Source organism: Zonotrichia leucophrys, chromosome 1 (assembly GCF_028769735.1).
Source record: "Zonotrichia leucophrys gambelii isolate GWCS_2022_RI chromosome 1, RI_Zleu_2.0, whole genome shotgun sequence".
Classification (NCBI taxonomy): domain Eukaryota; kingdom Metazoa; phylum Chordata; class Aves; order Passeriformes; family Passerellidae; genus Zonotrichia; species Zonotrichia leucophrys.
The window spans coordinates 103,469,117-103,486,869 of NC_088169.1; the positions used below are offsets into that span (position 1 = coordinate 103,469,117).

General features: G+C 34.6%; 1 protein-coding gene across 2 annotated transcripts in view; it reads right to left on the reverse strand.

Moving 5' to 3' along the window:
- The window catches only part of NCAM2 (neural cell adhesion molecule 2), a 273,183-nt gene that overhangs the window by 20,419 nt on the left and 235,011 nt on the right, over positions 1-17,753 (reverse strand). The window contains exons 15-16 of one of the 2 annotated variants that reach the window (XM_064726521.1): positions 17,558-17,738; positions 7,463-8,528 (exon numbers count right to left, since the gene is read on the reverse strand). In XM_064726521.1, coding sequence (XP_064582591.1) covers positions 8,413-8,528; positions 17,558-17,738 — 297 coding nt within the window. In that variant the 3' untranslated portion in view covers positions 7,463-8,412. Of the gene's footprint in view, positions 1-7,462; positions 8,529-17,557; positions 17,739-17,753 lie in introns of those variants that run through there. The other variant, XM_064726512.1, reaches the window with a different exon arrangement.

Genomic DNA, 17,753 nt, shown 5'->3' on the forward strand with positions numbered 1-17,753 from the left:
TACTTACTCAAAACCTCTAAAAAGACAGAAAATATAGGTCTCAACATTTTTTATCCATTGATGAGCACCACAAAAATCATAATAAAGTACCAAAAAATTAAACAGCTCTATAAATTTTCTACCAGTTAACAGTAAAACAGTGGCAGCCCACGACCAAAAGAAGTAAAGAACCAGTGATCCCTCCCCGCTACCCAAAGAAGCTCCAATACTTTGACTTCCACATCCAGAGCTGCATGACCCGTTTTTAGCAATTTATATCATTAAAACTTTTCTTTTGAGCCAGGTAAGTGCCCAGAAGCATAATGTCTTCCTTCAAATGAAATAAACAAATCTTTACTTTTGCAACATCAGCTTGCAAGAAATCATTAGGATTCTGCACAACATTTACTGGGGGACTGTTTGATGCAGAAGAGAATGTGACAGCAAGGTGCATTCTTTTCTATCCCATTCCTTAATGCAAAAAAGATGCTAACAAGGCTAGAATCGACATTAATTGTAATGCTTTTTCTTCCTCAGTGGTTTTTCTTACAACCCTGTGCTAGGACAGATTCTGCTGAAGGGCAGTGGACAAACACATGGATGTGTGCTCTGAGCTGCTGCACTGAGTAATGTGCTCTGACAGACACACTTGACACACAACTTTGAAAAATAAGGGGACAGTACTACTGGATTCCTCTACCTTTCTGCTGCTCATCAGTGACAGCTCTTGATTGTGTCCCCATCTCAGATGAAGTCTGAGCTGCAGTGAGTCAGGAAAGCCTGTGGTGCCACCGAGACTATCAGTTACAGAGATGTGAGCTACTGAAATAAGTGTCTCTAAAAGGTTCTACTTTTCTGATGCTTATCTAAGTGAAGGAGTTTTTCTTCATTATGGCTGAAATCCTCTTGCCAACAAATTTTCTGAAATGGATTTTTGCCTTTAAATTTTACAGGAAAATGTCTTGTATTATGAGTCTCTCAGGATACTAAGTAGGACTTGAATTCACATCTCCTCTAATGGCCCTTAACAACATTTTTCATAGGAAGGTGTCTTAATAGACATAAATGCAATAGCTAAGTGTAAGAAATGCAATGTAAATATCAGCCTTGAGTATTTCTGGCAACAGCACTTTGTCTGTGGTCATTAAGGGATAACAAGGGAAAGGATACCAAAAAATCCTTTCTTTACTACAAAAAGGACTCTGTGTGGTGAAAATGTTTTCTGGTGTTTTCACTTACTATATTTAAGCAAAGTTTTAAAAAAAAAGGAGATCCTTTGCATGATCAAACTCTCCCTAAGCAGACTTCAGGAGCATTTCTAGTATGCCTTAAAAGTTATCCAGTTACAGCAACAGCAGCCTTTTCCTTGTATTTACTCAGTCATCATAGTAAAGGGTATTATTTAGCATTGTCTCCTTCCATGGGAAGCACCAGAAAAATGTGGGCAGAGAGATCCCAGTCCTCCTGTGCCTTGAGAGGGAAAGGCTGCACTGTGGGTTCATAGAATCAGCACTGCTCCCAGGTTTTGGTTTTCAGTAGATTTGGGAAAAATAAGTTTCTGTGTCCCAGTTTTCTCCACTCAAACTGACAGCAGATTTACTGAGCACGTCTCTTGGAGGAGTTCCTAAGAACCTCTGCAGATTAATTAAGATTGATGTGAGTATTGAGAACATACACTTATGTGTGGTTTCAGTACTGCTATTACATAAAAGGATAAATTATTTTAATTGCTTCATTTAGGAGAATTCAAAACCATGCTGTGCATATACCACAGAGACATGGGAAATTTTTGCATCTTTATAGTGGATGACAGCCCTAAGTAGAGTATTGCAGCCAGGAGATCTGAAAAAAAGAGTCACACTATCTCAGGATTTTATTTAAATTGAGAAAATATTCCAAGTTTGACAGCATTTTCTATAAGACCTATGTAAATTCAAGCAGAACAACAGTTTTAAGAAGTAATACTTGGAATATTATGTTAAATTTATAATTATTTTATAGCATTAGCTACAAAAAGAGCAGTTTAATATTATAAATGCTGCCATTATATGGTGCATGTTTTCACTTCAAAAGGTTTAATTGTTACAACTGCAACTGCAGCAGAGTCCTGCTTGGTAGGGCAGCTTTTCCCAGTATTAAACCTTCCTTTGGGGATAAAACTTAATCAGGCAGATTAAATCAGAATGGATCAAGCTCAGGCTGCATATTTATACACACAATGCACATACTTGCTTCACTAGTGAGTAGCATGGCAGCCACCTAATCTGAGCAAAACTTAAAATTCACGAATTCTAATTTCAGTGACTTTGATGTTTGTGGTGGAGTGGGGTTTTTTGTTTGTTGGTTTGTTTGGTTCGGTTTTTGTTTAGTATTTTTTCTTTTTTGGTATTTTGTTAGTTTGGGTTTTTTAAAGTATTCTCTATTAGATAAAACCCTATAGTTAAAATGCAGATACAATGCTAAAAATTATCTCTGCAAATACAAAATACTTCACATAGATAGTACAAGATAAAAAGAGCATTTATCAGCAATAAAGAAAATACAGATAGTAATGCTTTAAGTCAGTTTTCTTTATTACAAAAAATGAAGACAGAAGTTGCATGAACTAAAATGAACTTTGAACAACAGATGAAAGCCACACAAAGTTACATATACTTCTTGACATTGTGTTGGAAAGGTGCTGAGGGACATCACAGTTACACCATGCACACGTTCTTCAGGGAAAAAGCAGAGATGACAACAAGTGCTGCATGCATGAAAACTCAGTGGAGCAAAATGGTAGTGAATTATGAATAAGATAAAAATAAGCAATGTTTCACAACTTAAAATTAACTACTTTAAATCCAGATTTTTTCCTTGCCTTTCACACTGTTTTTGAAAACAAAACCTTACAGATGTTGCAGTGCATTCAATATTTTTCACAAAATTAGTTTTTAGTACATTGTATGTATTGTCATTTGTAATTCTGTTGGATACATACACTGAGAAAGATTTACTTTGCTTCTATTATGGGCATTTAATACATGCATTAAAATTAAAACTTTATGTAAATAAAATATGTGCTGGAAATTGCCTCTACAAAAATGTTAAACATGTAAAAGAATAATACAGAACTGTTAATAAAAATATAAGATAACGGTAATATGATGGCAAGCATTACTACCACAGCTTCTTGGGACTTCAGACCCAATAATAAATGAACAAAAATGGAGATTTCCACCTCAGTTTCTTGCTCTTGTTGTAAAATATCTAAACTCAGCACAGCACTCAAGTGCACAGCTTACATTCAGCTACTGTTTCTAAATAGGCAAAGTTGGTTCAGCTCTACACCTGGTATTTGATGCCATCAGCTTTATATTGAGATGTCATTGACATTAAAGGGAAAAGGTGATTTTCCATCACTTATACATTATGTCTGATAAATATATAGCGATGGAAAACTGAACATTCCTTACATGCCAGAAGAAAATGAATGGATAAAGTAAATGTAAGCATAAAGGAGCCCTACATATAGAAAAGATTTCAGCGATGCCATTATACACCTCAGATGCTACATTTCTCTATATATTACTCAACTTGCATCCTAAAAGTAACATTTTATTTTTTTTTCCTTTGCTCCTAAAATTCCTGAAAAAATGAACAATCAGAAATCATCAGCATACTGGACAACAGACAGAGAATTGACAACTATTAGCACAATCACAAATTGTATACATTCTCCATTATGTCTTTAAAAAACCCACAAAAACAAAAAATAACAGAAAAAAAACCCCACAAAATACCACAAAAAAAAAAAACCAACAAACAAAAAAAAAAAAAAAAGAAAAAACAGCAACTGCTTTTTTTAGGCTTAATTATTTAACTTTACATTTGCAGACCCATTTGAGTGGTGCCTATGCAGGTTGTTTCCATGGTGGAGAGAGAGTCCATGGTAAGACCATGAAAAGTGCCTGAGAATTGGTCATAAGGTTATGTGTATAATTAAATCACCATATCTGTTTATCTTTTAAATGCATATAATATTTTTTACATCAGTTCTTGGCCTTATATTTTTACAAAAAATATTGAAAGTTATTTTGTTATTTGGTAATAGTATATTTTGTACACCTCAAAAAAACTTTCAGAAGTTTTATTTTATGCCAAATGTATGCAATATGTGTGTCTATTTCTGGGCAATATTTTTCCTATTTAGAGGGACAGCAATTTATATTCTTATAACCCTACAGCAGTAAAAAAAAGGATGGCATTTGAAGTTGCATTATGCAAATACTTTGATTTGTGGACAATTTGTAAATGTTAGGAACTTGTCAAAACTCTGGAAAGAAGAAAGACAACAAATAAAATCTGATTAGGAAAGAAGCCAGCCTTAGACTCTAAAGGTTGTAAATCAGAACATTTTAAAAATACTGTTCCTTAAGAGATACACTGCCATATCACAGAATAATCATTACCCTTTTAAAGTTTCTGTGCCACCAATTTGGATTTAAGGCACAAGCTCAGCAAAGCATATTTTAGGACTTCAGTGTTACAGACAGTTTAATATTAGCATTTCAAAATATGTGACAATGTTAAAAAAATTGTAACATTTTACACTGTCAGTCATAAGACCTAAAATCTGTTTTACAATTACAACATTTAAAGGAACAAATTTACTTATCTAACATTTAAATACTAATGTCATAAGTAAATTGAATTCAATTTGTAAAGACATATTTATCATTTTAATAGAGTTTAAATTACAATTTTAAGCTGTTCAGTCTATACCTATGAATTACAATTTAATTTGAAAATGTCTCTGTTCATTTTATCCTCATTCTTGTCTGTATGAAGCCAAGATTTCAAAATCTTCTGAATATTCACACAGATTGCACAAAATATTGTGAAATAATCTCACTCTCATTGTTTTTAAAGATACAATTATGAAATGCTCATAAAGAGAACTACAAACAAAGCTGTACTAGTCATTCATCTGAGGAGATATATGACAACCAAAGGACATTATTCTCTTCCACATTTTCTTTCTCATTACAGAGGTTTTGGGTCACTGCCCAGAACTGCCTGGCTCTGCAGTCACATAATCCCCACAATATTGGTTTAAGTCATTCTCTTTGGAATTTGATGGGAAGATGAGGGCCAGAAGAAAAGGATCACATTCAAAGTACTTGATAACCTCAAAATACAAAGCCCAGAATAATTTAAATTGGAGCAGACCTAAAATTTCTCTTACTTAACAGAACAAATTTATCTAGTTCCCAGCTGAAGCTACTATCAGTTGGAAAAAAAGATAAGTGATCCAAATTTGTCTCTTTATCCCACTGGCATTGTGACACTGAGGATAAAAGACAACTTGCCATTCATGATGTATATTTAGCTTCTAAAATTTCTCAAGGCTTTTCATTATCTCCTTCACAGTATGTTTGGAGAGCTCACAGTCAATCAGTCTCTGCGCCCTAATTCCTATCTTGTCTTCTTATATACTTATCTGCAGTGTTAGAATGACTTGCTAAGATAATAAATTTATAGCCTGTAAAGAGCTCTTCAAATGTCTTACTGGAGTAGAAAAATTATATGGGAATTTTCATTTTTCTGCTTTTCTGCATACCTGTAGGTGTCTAGTCTTGCTTTATTAAAAAAATTAAGAACAGTGACATGTATGCAGAAGGTGAAAATATATTAGACAACATTTAGTAGAATCACATCAAGGTTTCAAGTTTCAGAAAATTAGGAAAACTCTACAAAATAAGGAAATGCTGGGATCAGACTGTCTGTGCAACCTCATAAGATCCTATTTTATTTTTCAGTTTATGAAACAATGTAAATGTTACTCAAGACTCTTTAATCCAGTGGTAGGTGCTCATTAGTATGGATTGGATCTGCAATTTTATTTTCTTTTCTGTTCAGAACAGCAACTGTGTGTCCACAAGAGAAGATTCTGTTCCTTCATGTGCATGCTGTGCCTGTCTTACAGTGGGATCAGAGTGCAAAAGGGATGGGACTGCAAAGAGGAGCCCCTAGAAAGAATTTGCTGCTCCCCTGGACCAAAAGGGAGTCCCAGTGTTTGTGCACCACTGAGCTCCTGCAGACTGAGAAAGATCTCCCAGTATTGGTTTTTAGTATGCTTAAACTGTGGGTTCCTCTCCCCCTGAACAACTACTACAACTTGTACTTAGTAAATATTGGCCAATCTTCAGTTCTTGGACAATAAGTAGAGATATCCTTGCAGTTTTGTTACCACAGAAGGCAACAAGTGGCAATAGTGACAACAACAAACTTTTTCACTATCTGAGTTTTTGAAATGGTAAGAGAAAAAAAAAGAAAACCTCTTGCAAAAGTTACTGCCCAATGTGATTCTTTCACTAAAAAAAAAATTAGTATTATCAACAGCATTTGTCCGAGTTATACTCAATTGAAAATATGTTCACAGATCTGAAAGTTTTTGGTAACTTATATGTAGCTAGCAATTCCAAATCTGCTGTAATATAGTTAAGATGAAATTTTCATTAAAAATGTTATCTAGCCTTCATTAGTTACATCTCTTGGTTCAATAAGCACTTAATCGTTTAAAAAAATAAATAGTATATTTTGGAGGAACACCTATACAACTAAATTACAAATTCAATATATGTATTAAGACTTTTTGTGCATGGAAAAATGGGCTTTCACCTGGGTGGCCCTAAATAGGAACCCAAAGTTTCAAGTCCTACAAAATTAGAGCAGAAAATGTCTTTCTTTACCACCCTATATCAGGCACTCATCAATGCAATTAGTTTTAAAATAACGTCATGACATTAAGTCAAAGTGACAGAACACACTGGCAAGGGCCATGGATGGAACAGTGGCTTGCCTTTAAGTGAGAGCTTATCTGCAGGTCACAATGAAATTAATGTTTTCTAGATAGCAATCTTTTCAATTCCAGCCACTTCATTGCACTAAATATGGGAACTATTAAAAAAATGTATTTCTGTCAATAAATTATTCCATAGAATTACACACTGAAGACACCTTACTTGCGACATAGTCCAGTTTTCTAAAATGATTTTTAGCTGGTTTAGATGAGGATAGTTGTTTTACGTCCTAAAGGAAAGACTTTCAAAAATATTTCAAAACTGCCAAAAATTATCATTATCAATATTTCTTAGAAATAAGAACATTCTTTAACTGAGTGAAGATATATAGATACTTAAATTTGACCAATTGATTTCCAATTTGTAAGATAACCTTTTTAAGACCCCAAAACGTATGAACTATAAGGAGGAAAAAATCATCATATACAGGTAATTCATCATGTTTGTTATATTAAGTAACAATTTGAAGGGAGCTGTCTTAAAATAAATATTCAACTCTGCCTTAGTTTTAAAGTGCATTGCTTTCTTGGGTTATTCTGTATGCAAGAGAGAAATGAACCATAAACCTAGACAACTACATAAATTTTAAAATCAAATATATGTAATAAAATATATATACGGACTCTTATTTAATAAAATCTTTTTCCTGAGGTTTTGCACACACTGCTGCAGAGTTCATAAGCCATGCTTTTAATATATAAAACAGGAAAAAATGCTTTTTCCATTTTTACTACAGGTCAAAACTGAACCCCTGGAGCTTCCAAGTCCTACAGATGCCATGAAATGAAATGTGGCACCTTTGCAGCCACAAGAAGTGACTTTGGTGGGCAGGGACCTGTTTTATGTGCTGAGGCATGTCAGTGGAGAGGCACAGAAAAAGTATTTTAAATTAAACACTATGAACTAAAACAATTCATAAATAATTGGTGAGGGAAGACATGCTTGTTAAAATCCATTAGAAAGTACAAAACATGTCTGTATTCACAGAACCATAGAATGGCCTGGGTTTTGAGGGACCTTAAAGACCTTCCAAGCCTCTGCTGTGGACAGGGACACCTTCCACTAGACCAGGTATCTCAGAGCTCCATCCAGCCTGGACTTAAACCATTTTTATTAAGCATAAAGTTTTAAGTACCTTGTATCAGGAACAAGTGAAAGGAAAAATTTTTGCAAAGCATTAGTACAAAATGAAAATACTCTCCTGGAAGATGAATTGGTGGTGTAGCTGGAAAGCCATATGACTGACAATGCTAAGGTCTCTGCATGAATTTCTTATAATCAAAATCTAGTTGAGAAAATAGAACCAAACCACCTTGATCAAATTCAGTAAGTCAGATTCTCCATGCTCTGTCTGACCAGAGTGTCAAGCATCATTTTTTGAATTTGTTACAAAACTCACCAGGCTTCCAAAAAGCCCCATGAATAATTTTGCATGCACAGACTGAAGTAATTACTCTATTTAGGACCTTGACTAGGAATGGAAATTTTGGAGGAGCTATAGAAAAGTACAAATTTTATAAGGTCTGTGTTTATTTTCCAGCAAATAAAAAAATTAGGAGAGGAAGAATACATATTGCTTGTCTTATCATCAACAGTACAAAAACATGCACCAGAAACTTGTGACTACAGTGAGAGAGAAAACAGCAGCATTCAGCTGCAGGGACTGGCCTCCATTTTCACGTCTAGTAGCTTCACAGCATCTGTCTGTGTGGATAAGAATAGTTATAGAAAATCAAGAGTGTGAAAAAGAAGTAAATTTTAGGAAAAAAAAAAAGTAGAAAAGTTGAGACAGCATGAAAAAGAAGGTATCAAAAGGAAACAAAAGTGACAGCGGGAAAGAAAAAAGAAAAAAAATAATATTTACATTGTGCCAAAGACAGTCACTTGAAAGACATTATTCTAATGAAAACATCATATTATGAATAAAAGATAAATGCAATGGCAACAATTGAAGTATCCCAGCCAAATCTATATAATCTAATACTGAAATTGTGGAAAAGGTATACCTCCATAGCAGCAATGTGGTCCTCCTCAGCAATCAAAGTAGCAAACTGGTCTAATTTTAAAACAATTTATTTAAGTGCTTAACCTGAAGCAAGTTTCTTGCTTCCCCCTGAGACCATTCAGCCAAGCCCAACCTAAAATACAATTTTGACTTTTATGTTGGAGGCACTTGGAACTCACAAAACTGCCATGTAACACTGTCCTGTAACTTTCAGAAATAGTGACTACTGACTGTTTAAAGGAAGGAGTATTGAAGGCAAGAGAAATACCAGCATGTAGGCTGAAAGGAGAAACTAGAACTGTGTCAATAATTACACAAAAAGAAGGTTTCAGTCATACACAAGAAGAGACAAACTTATCTGTTTCTCCTTGCTAATGGCTTTATCTTGTTCCTGAATTATTGTAGGAGATCACAATGGGCCACCAGGAAAACTGGCTTCAATAATATGGACACAGGTCCAATTAAAATATGAATGACCTGTGCAATTAACGCATGCAGCTCAGTAATTAGATATTGACTTTGGCACTAAAGTGGGAACAAAGAAGCTTCTTAGATATTCACATCCTCACTGTATGTCTGGTTACAATTATAAAGTTTGAATATATTTTTTCTACAAATATTTATATTGAAGGTTCATTTTTTGGCAAATAATAGAGTCAAATTTATTCAATATATAATGTATTGACTAGATTTTCTTTTTCCCAGCTACAGTGACACGCTAGTTATGTTGGTAGTGATTAATACCAGTGTTAAACTAATATTTTGAAAAAGACTTCAAAAGAAATGAAAATGTACAAAACCTTGTATTTCAGTATAAGCAACAACCTTGGTTAAATCCTTACTTTAAAACTGATTTAAGAAATTGCAGTGGAAGCAACTATAAAGCAAATGAAAGCAAACTATAAAGCCATATATAGTCTTGTATGCATAATATTTAACCAATGCTTTATCTTATCACAGAAATGCCCCTGTTGCACAAATACATGCATAACTATCATATGTAGATAACTATCAAGTAGAAAAGGCAGCAATATACATAAACTAAGAACAATTGGACAACTAAGAACAATGGACGTTATTCCATCCTCACCCATATCTCTACTGTGATGTTTCCAGTGATACATATTGTGTTCAAGCCATTCAAAATTCACAACCATTTCTTTTTCTTAAGACTTGAATAGTTTGGTTCATATACTCATAGGAAAAAAAAGCAAAACAAAAAAACTCACAAACCTTGAGCATATTAAACTTCCACATTTCCTTCAGTAAATCAGCTTTTAAATATTTTTGGAGGATATAACTAACCATCTTTTAATTGGCACTCAGGGATATTTTAATTAGAAAGCATCATAATGCTAACAATTACCTGCAACAAATAATAAGGATTAGAGTACCATAAATGTAAAGTGTGGCCTTGCACTTCAACATTCAACATCTAAAGTGATTTTCTTTTTTCTTCATAGCATTCAAAAAGAAAAGCAAACTAAAATTCATATGATAAAAGAAAAAAATTAAATTCCTTTTGAAGCAGAAATTCCGAGAATATACAATAGCTCTTTGATTGCTGCTCCACTGCTATTCAGTGGTAGTTAATGTCTGTGATAGCTGTACCATAAGAATTACATTTTATTATTTTTTTTTCTGTTAACATTTTTGATGGTGTAAGCCTTTTTGTCTCTCTCTCTGATTCATATCAAATAAGTTCTATCAGTTTTAGTGAGGGATTTCTATCCATTTTCATGTAATAACTTTATTCTTTGCAGGGAATGGAGCAAACAGCTGGTTTGAGCCTGGAGCAAGAACATGCCCTATCACTTTCAACAATGAGCATCTCCAGGATTTGATGAGAAATGGCTCTTACTCAGTAAATTCTACTACTGGTTTGAAAAATAAAACCAAATAGGTTTTGTAGGGGCTCTTACCTTTCTGAAGTTTTAGATGCTAATTAATCTGATTGGTGTGAGTCCTACCAACTTTTTTCCTCAAAGCAGGAGACCTCAGAGATACATTTCATATCTCTATCCTTTTCAGAAAATAACAAAATTATTCTTTCATCACAGCAATATCGGCTGAAGAATTTAATTTACACTTTTGGCTCAGGATTAAGATCTGAACAAAAGTCAGACAAAAGCCTTCATTTTCAAACTCTTATTATGGAATTACAATATCCTTCAGCCTATGAGAAAATGAGTCAGGTAACTTCACAAGGATAATGCTGCAGCTCTTCCTTGCCTTGGGAATATGATCAGAGCTCCAAGGGGACTGACATGCCACAGGCTTTCCTTTTTCACTCCTGCATTTTTTTTCTTCATTTTAGATTTAGCTAAAGCTCTAACTAGTCAGATCTGTAGAGACAGACTGAGAAATCCTGTAATGCACAAAATCGTACAAAAGAGACACTAATTACCAACTTAAAATTTCAGATCTGTGGGATGGAAATTTTACCTGTGAAAATCCTTCAAACTTCTGTGCTTTTAAGTTTTCTTTTGTGGTTTACATTTAAGGTGGCTGTCAAGGTTGGTTTAAGGATCAAAGGTCAGAAAATTCAAACTAGTCTTTTCCAAATCATTCCAATTGTTAGAAACGTGTGAGGGTTTAATACAATATTTTGCCTACTGCACTACAGAGAATTTTACTTCTATTTTCAGATAAGATTTCATAAGGAAATTACAGGAATGCTTTAATTTTGAAGCCCCCATTCTCTGACAAATTTAGTGAAATTGTCAGCTATATCCAAAAGTTTTCAGAAGCCACCAACTGATGGACACTTGTGCATGTACACACAAACACAGAAAGGCAGTGTAGTCACAAAACATAGGCTTAAAATCAGGCCAGTCCTGGAAGATTCTACAGTCTTTTTATGGAGATTTAAGCAGGCAATTTGTAAGTCACAAGTGATGACATGTGATCCTGGCTCAAGTACCTACTGGTAGCCTTTATAGCTTTTTCTATGGAAAGAGAATACAAAAGAAGACTAAAAGTCCCCATAATTCCTCTAATTTAACTTTTAATGATGAAATTTCCTAGAATTGAGACTAGGTACCAAGAGTCAAATTGGGGGTCAATATGGGTTTCAATCCTGTTCAACATCATTAATGATTTGGGTGATGGGGCACTGAGTACACTCAGCAACTTTTCTAATGGCACACAGTTCCTTCTGGCTAAGGAATCAGACAGTTGTGCTGCCACACAGAGAGACCTTGGCATGCCAGAGAAATGTGCTGATAGGAACATTGGGAAGTTCAGCAAGAGGAAATACAAACCCCTGTCCCAGGAAAAAGCAATCCTGGTCACCAGTTCACAGCTAACGGCACCCAGCTGGAATTCAGCTTTGCAGAAAAGGCCCTGGGGGTCCCACTGGACACCAAGTTCAACAAGAGGCAGCAATGTGCTCTCCAGGCAAGAAAGGTTAATGGAAACCACAGCAGAGGCCTTGGCCATGCAAGCCTGCTCTCATGGGATACACTGACATTGAGGCTTGGTTGTAAGCACATAAAATCTAATACCAAACAGATATGAAATGATTTAAAATCTAGGAAAAGTGCTTCAAAGGACACAAGAGCTGCTCAGTTTGGAAGTCCACCCATAGAAATGGTCAGTCAACAAATGTTACATTTTTGTGGTGGAGAGCAGAACATGAGTTCTGCTGCTGAGTGGATATACGGTCAGGGGTAAGTCCACATTTTAGAGAAGGGGTAAATGCCCTTCAGAGCTTGGGAAACTGTGCCAGGGCATCCACGTAGCCCATGGATTGAAGGGGTGTGAGAGATAGGGTGCAGAAAGGGAATATGCTCTGGGATTGCAAGAGGTGGCAGAAAAAAAAAAACCATACCCCAGATACACATATGGGATCATACAGCATTTATTTCTACCCTCAAAAGGTCACCTGGTTGCTTGACTGAGAGCAAAATTTAAGGAAAATACTCACCCTGGAAGAAAACTGTGAGAATCAGGACAACTTGTTTCTGTTTTAATTTTTTCAAAATTAGTAGTTTTGAGTTTCTGTCTGAAAAACCTAATTCTAGCTTCCATTTTAACAGAACACTGTCCATATAGCTCAAAAGCTCTAGTAATACATCATAAAATGTATATATGTAAATGCAAATCCAAACATATACACACATACTTCAAGCAATGATAAGAGCTGCTTTTATTTTTCATTCATGTCAAGACTACTGCAGATCCCATTGTGTTTCTGGAAAAACTACTGATAAAAATCATGGTGATTATCATCTTTGCCATTGGTAGTGATGAGAGAAAATACTATGTATTTTTGTTCCTCTTTTGCCTCCCAGTACATGATTTAAAGTGTGGTGATACACATGCACAGAAAAAAATAAATGAGATGTTCAAGGGATTAAAACATTTTCAGACAATAAAAAATTACACTCACAGTTCACGCAGTTTTGGAAAAAAACAACCGACCAACCAAAAAAACCTCAAACAACCAATATCACAAAGTAAGAAAAATAGATCTAAGAGGTTCTTGTTATATCCAAATATTTTTTTCATTTTCCCACTATTGCACCAAGTAATTAAATTTTAGTGAAGAAGAAAAAAAACTGTGATAAAACACAACTTGCAACCATTTTTAATATATCTACTGGCCTTTCAAAGTAACAGCACTGACTGGATAAGAGCCTTTGGAAAATGGCACTTTCATAAATCTGCTGGTAATTCCTGAAAATATATTTAACACTTGCAGAAAGGATCTTTTTTAGCACCTTCCATTCAATCTTCTTTTGAGATTCAGTATTAACCTGTACATGTGTTTTTAGGTTGCAGCTGTAATGGATGACAGCAGATTTGTACACTGTTGGACCAGCTGTGGGGTACAATGACAGGATCTCTGTTTTCTCACTGCAGAGAAAGAATGAAAGGGCCCAAAAAATGGGCTGTAGAGTCATCTCTGGGAGCTAATGGACTTGAGCTGCTCCCAGGGGCTTTTATGACTGAAGAGGCCAGTGCATGCTCTCCTAACGTGGATGAAGAGCTAAAGCACACTGCTCCTTTGAGAATCCCACAGAGCTAGAAGCTTAGCAGTATAGATAAACCAGAAGCAAATTTTATAAAACATTACAAATCAGCACTAAAAGTGTGATAAATACTTCACTCAGAGGCAAACACACTGAGGTTAGAGTTGTACCTGCCTGCAAGCATTGCTATCTGACATCCCTAGTGAGATTTTGGAACACATAGAATACTACATCTAAGACTGTGTCACTCTTTCTCCAAGCATGAGTCTAAAATACATGTCCATATGCCTAAGTGAAATGTGAAATTCAGATATAGAATTGTGACCACAAAAAATAACTCAGAAAAGTAGGAAGGAAAATGGTGTGTGTGTGTGTATATACATATACATATATATGTGTGTGTGTATATACATATACATATATATATGTGTGTGTATATATATATATATATAAACATTCACACACACACATACATATAGATATATATCTATAATTTTATACATACAGTTATTTAACTCAAAATATTTTAAGAATATGTTTTGCAGGAATTTCTCGAAGTCAGTGCAAGTTTCCTTTGATGAACTGTTTAGAAAACCTGGACACTTTTATTATAAGGATTACAAATTGTAAGGAACTAATCACAAATATGAGTGGCTCATTGAATGGATACTGTGTCACAGGCCTAGGAAGATACATCACAAAATAAGTAGATCTACATTTGGAGGCTGCTGAGGCCAACCATATGAAAATTTAAGGGAATGTCTGTCTCATTTATGCACCTTCCTGATGCCAGAGAGCAATTTGCAGCCTCAAGCTCCTTCCCAGACCTAAGACTATTACTGGAAGATCATCATTTTGTGCTGCCATGGGATTTGACTTGCAGCCAGGAGCTGGTACTTGCACACTTCACTAGGAAGCAGAAGCTGTGCATTCAGTGCCCACAGGAGCTGTATATTCACATAAGTGGAGTTTTGGCTCCCAGTTCCTGTCCCCAGGGATTGCTACTTCTGCCTGATATCCAATGGCTTTTGAAAGCACAAACAAGCTCCTTCTGGAGAATTTAGAAGCAGGGTTTTACTTCTTCTGACTTTTCCTATTCCCCTATTAAGTGCACACTGAAGGGCAGCCAACATGTCCTTGCTTCCATCTCCCTTCAGTCTTGTTTCAACCTCCCTGATTTATTGCATTAGCTTGCTACACTTCACCAGGGTATTTTTTATATGTAGTTAACCAACAAGATATGCTTGGGATAAGTAATATTCATGAGATTGCATACACAGGGTCTGCAGATTTATTTCTCGTTAAATTTAGGACCAGACATAAACACTCAGTTCAGCTGAAGTGCCACAAATTTGGCCAAATACAGATGAACACCTTCAGGAGTCTTGGAGGTTTTTCTAACAACTGCATTAATAATATGAAAGGAAATGTCAGTGACTGTAGCTACTGAGAGAGCACAGGGCAAATGATGAAGATTTCATACAAAAGTCTACTCAGTTTCATCCTTATTGCCTATGTCTTGTTTAAAATTTATCTGTAGACACCTAGCTGTTAATACCAAAGACTCAAAAAAATAGTACATCATTGGTGTTAACTGGCATCAGAAAGAATATTTCTGCTCAAACTTAAGCATTTTATACATAAACTCTATTGTGTTTTAATAGATTACACTCATATTTTTGTAGCATTATGTATATATGTATATGATGTCATATCATAGTTATAATGTCATTTCAAAACAAGATAATCATGCTGACTCATAAATATGAAGACTAATGTTCCACTGATTCAAAATGTCTTCTGACATACTTTAAAAAATTGCCTACAGAATGTTCTTGTGATGGGAATTTCACACTCTTTTTCAGGCATTGAAAAAACAGTTGTCAAGGAAACTAATTAGTTCCACAATCATAATTGCAGTAATGATTCATATAAAGAAGACTTGAAGTTAAATAGTGTAACAGAGTTCTTACAACTACTTAGAGGTTATGTTAGAGCACTGAAAGGAAAAAGCCCCTAAGCACCTATAAAACTCTTTTTAGAGAGAAATGCCCTATCTTCCTTCTGAAATTAAATTAACTAAGCTACTTTTTACTTGAATGTCTAGAGACCACCTATGGTATCATTTACTGAGGAGAATTAAGTTTCTGTGCTACAGCAGCTATGGCAATAGTACAGAATAGTTTACATAATTATAAAAGGCTAAAGTTGGTATTAATTGCAAAAGAAATAATATTTTTTTCTCACCTATGCAAAATTGAAAAGTGGCTTATCCCTCCCCTCAGTAAGTTTTTGCTTATTTTTCTACTTGACAGATATCTTTATTTCCTCAGGACAATGAATTTCCCTACATTTTTTTCTCCCTTTTCTTTTTCAATCACAGGAAATTTTATTTCTGAATGATAGCAATGACAAGGTCCTGCCTGTTTAAAAACAAATACACAGAACCTATTGAGACCCTAAATTTCAATCAAGATGCAAATCAACTTTACTTCAATTCAAGTGCATAAACAAATATTTGTACTAGAACTGGATCTGAGTCTGTGAATGAATTACAAATCTCTTTTCTATACAATAAATAAAAGGTAAGGATGCTTCCAATATTAAAAAGATTTCTATGAAATATTCAAACATGTTGCAGAGATCTTGGGATAAATTTCCTGAAAATATATTGGAAGGAAACTTATAATAAACAAGGAAAAAAACCCCAGTTTTTTCAAAATTTTTATGACTCATTCCAGCTCATTGGCATTGTATCAGTGCTAGTCAAGTATTGAAATTGAAATACAGGTATAAATAAGGTTTACATTTCAATATATTTGCCATTGTATATATTTGGCAAGTTCTTTGTTGATTCTAATACAGTAATAATTTGAAAAATGGTAGTCAGAAAATACCACGTTAGAGGAGTTAGAACTTGATTTTTCAAGTGGTAATGATGATACTGATCTAATTTGGAAATAATCATAAAGATGTTGCTCATAATTTTAATTAAAAGTTTAAAATCTTTTCCTCATAGCATTTTCTAAATAAAAATTAAAATTACTCATAATACTCCAGAAAAGACCTTATTTTAGGTTTATTGTTAACTAAAGAATTTTTCATTGTTGTATCAAAAAAAAAACCCCTTTTATTGGGAATCATTAAAACTCATACACTCACTCTTAACTAAAATGCAGTTTTCTTAAATGGAATTTCAAACCTTCCTATTTACAAGCTTAAAAATAAGAACAAAGTTTCTATAGATTTCAAACATTGTAAATCAGCCTCATACAAGACTGCTTGGTCACTCTGTTAGGGTGAATCATCCAGTCAGTATCTAAACAAGACTATTTAAAGTCTTAACCTCATCAGACACTAAAGTAAATCCTTTATTGCATGTGTAGCTAAAAGCACATGTAGAGACGGAAATTAAGTAAAGAATTCTAGAAAATTGGCTTAACCAGACAACAGGCAGTACAAGGCAACTGGAAAAGCAGGTGTATCTTAAATATGGTATTTCTTGTTGAGTGTCATCAACAGGGTTTAAGAATTAATGTTCCTTCCAAACTTAAAAATTACTTTATTACTAAGAGAAAAGTGGGACACAGGGTCCCATTTAAGGGTCCCAAATAAATTTTTTTGCTGATATTAAAATCTGGGGTCTCACATTTTTTTAGTCCAAGACTTCAGTTACGTTATGCTAAAATATACACAGTGTACTATGAGTTAGAAATAATTCATAGAGAGAAAACACAAGGAAATTAACTTACCTGTAATAATGTTGGGCTTTGGTGGCATGCTGAATTCATACAATGTTGGCTCAGAATAACCCAGTCTGTTGGCAGCTGTAATTTGTACTTCGTAACCCATGGTCCACTGAAGATGCTCTAAGATGATGTGGTCTCTACTACCCTGCACTTTTTTCTCTAGCCACTGGTCTTCCTTATCTTTCTGTAAAGATGAAAA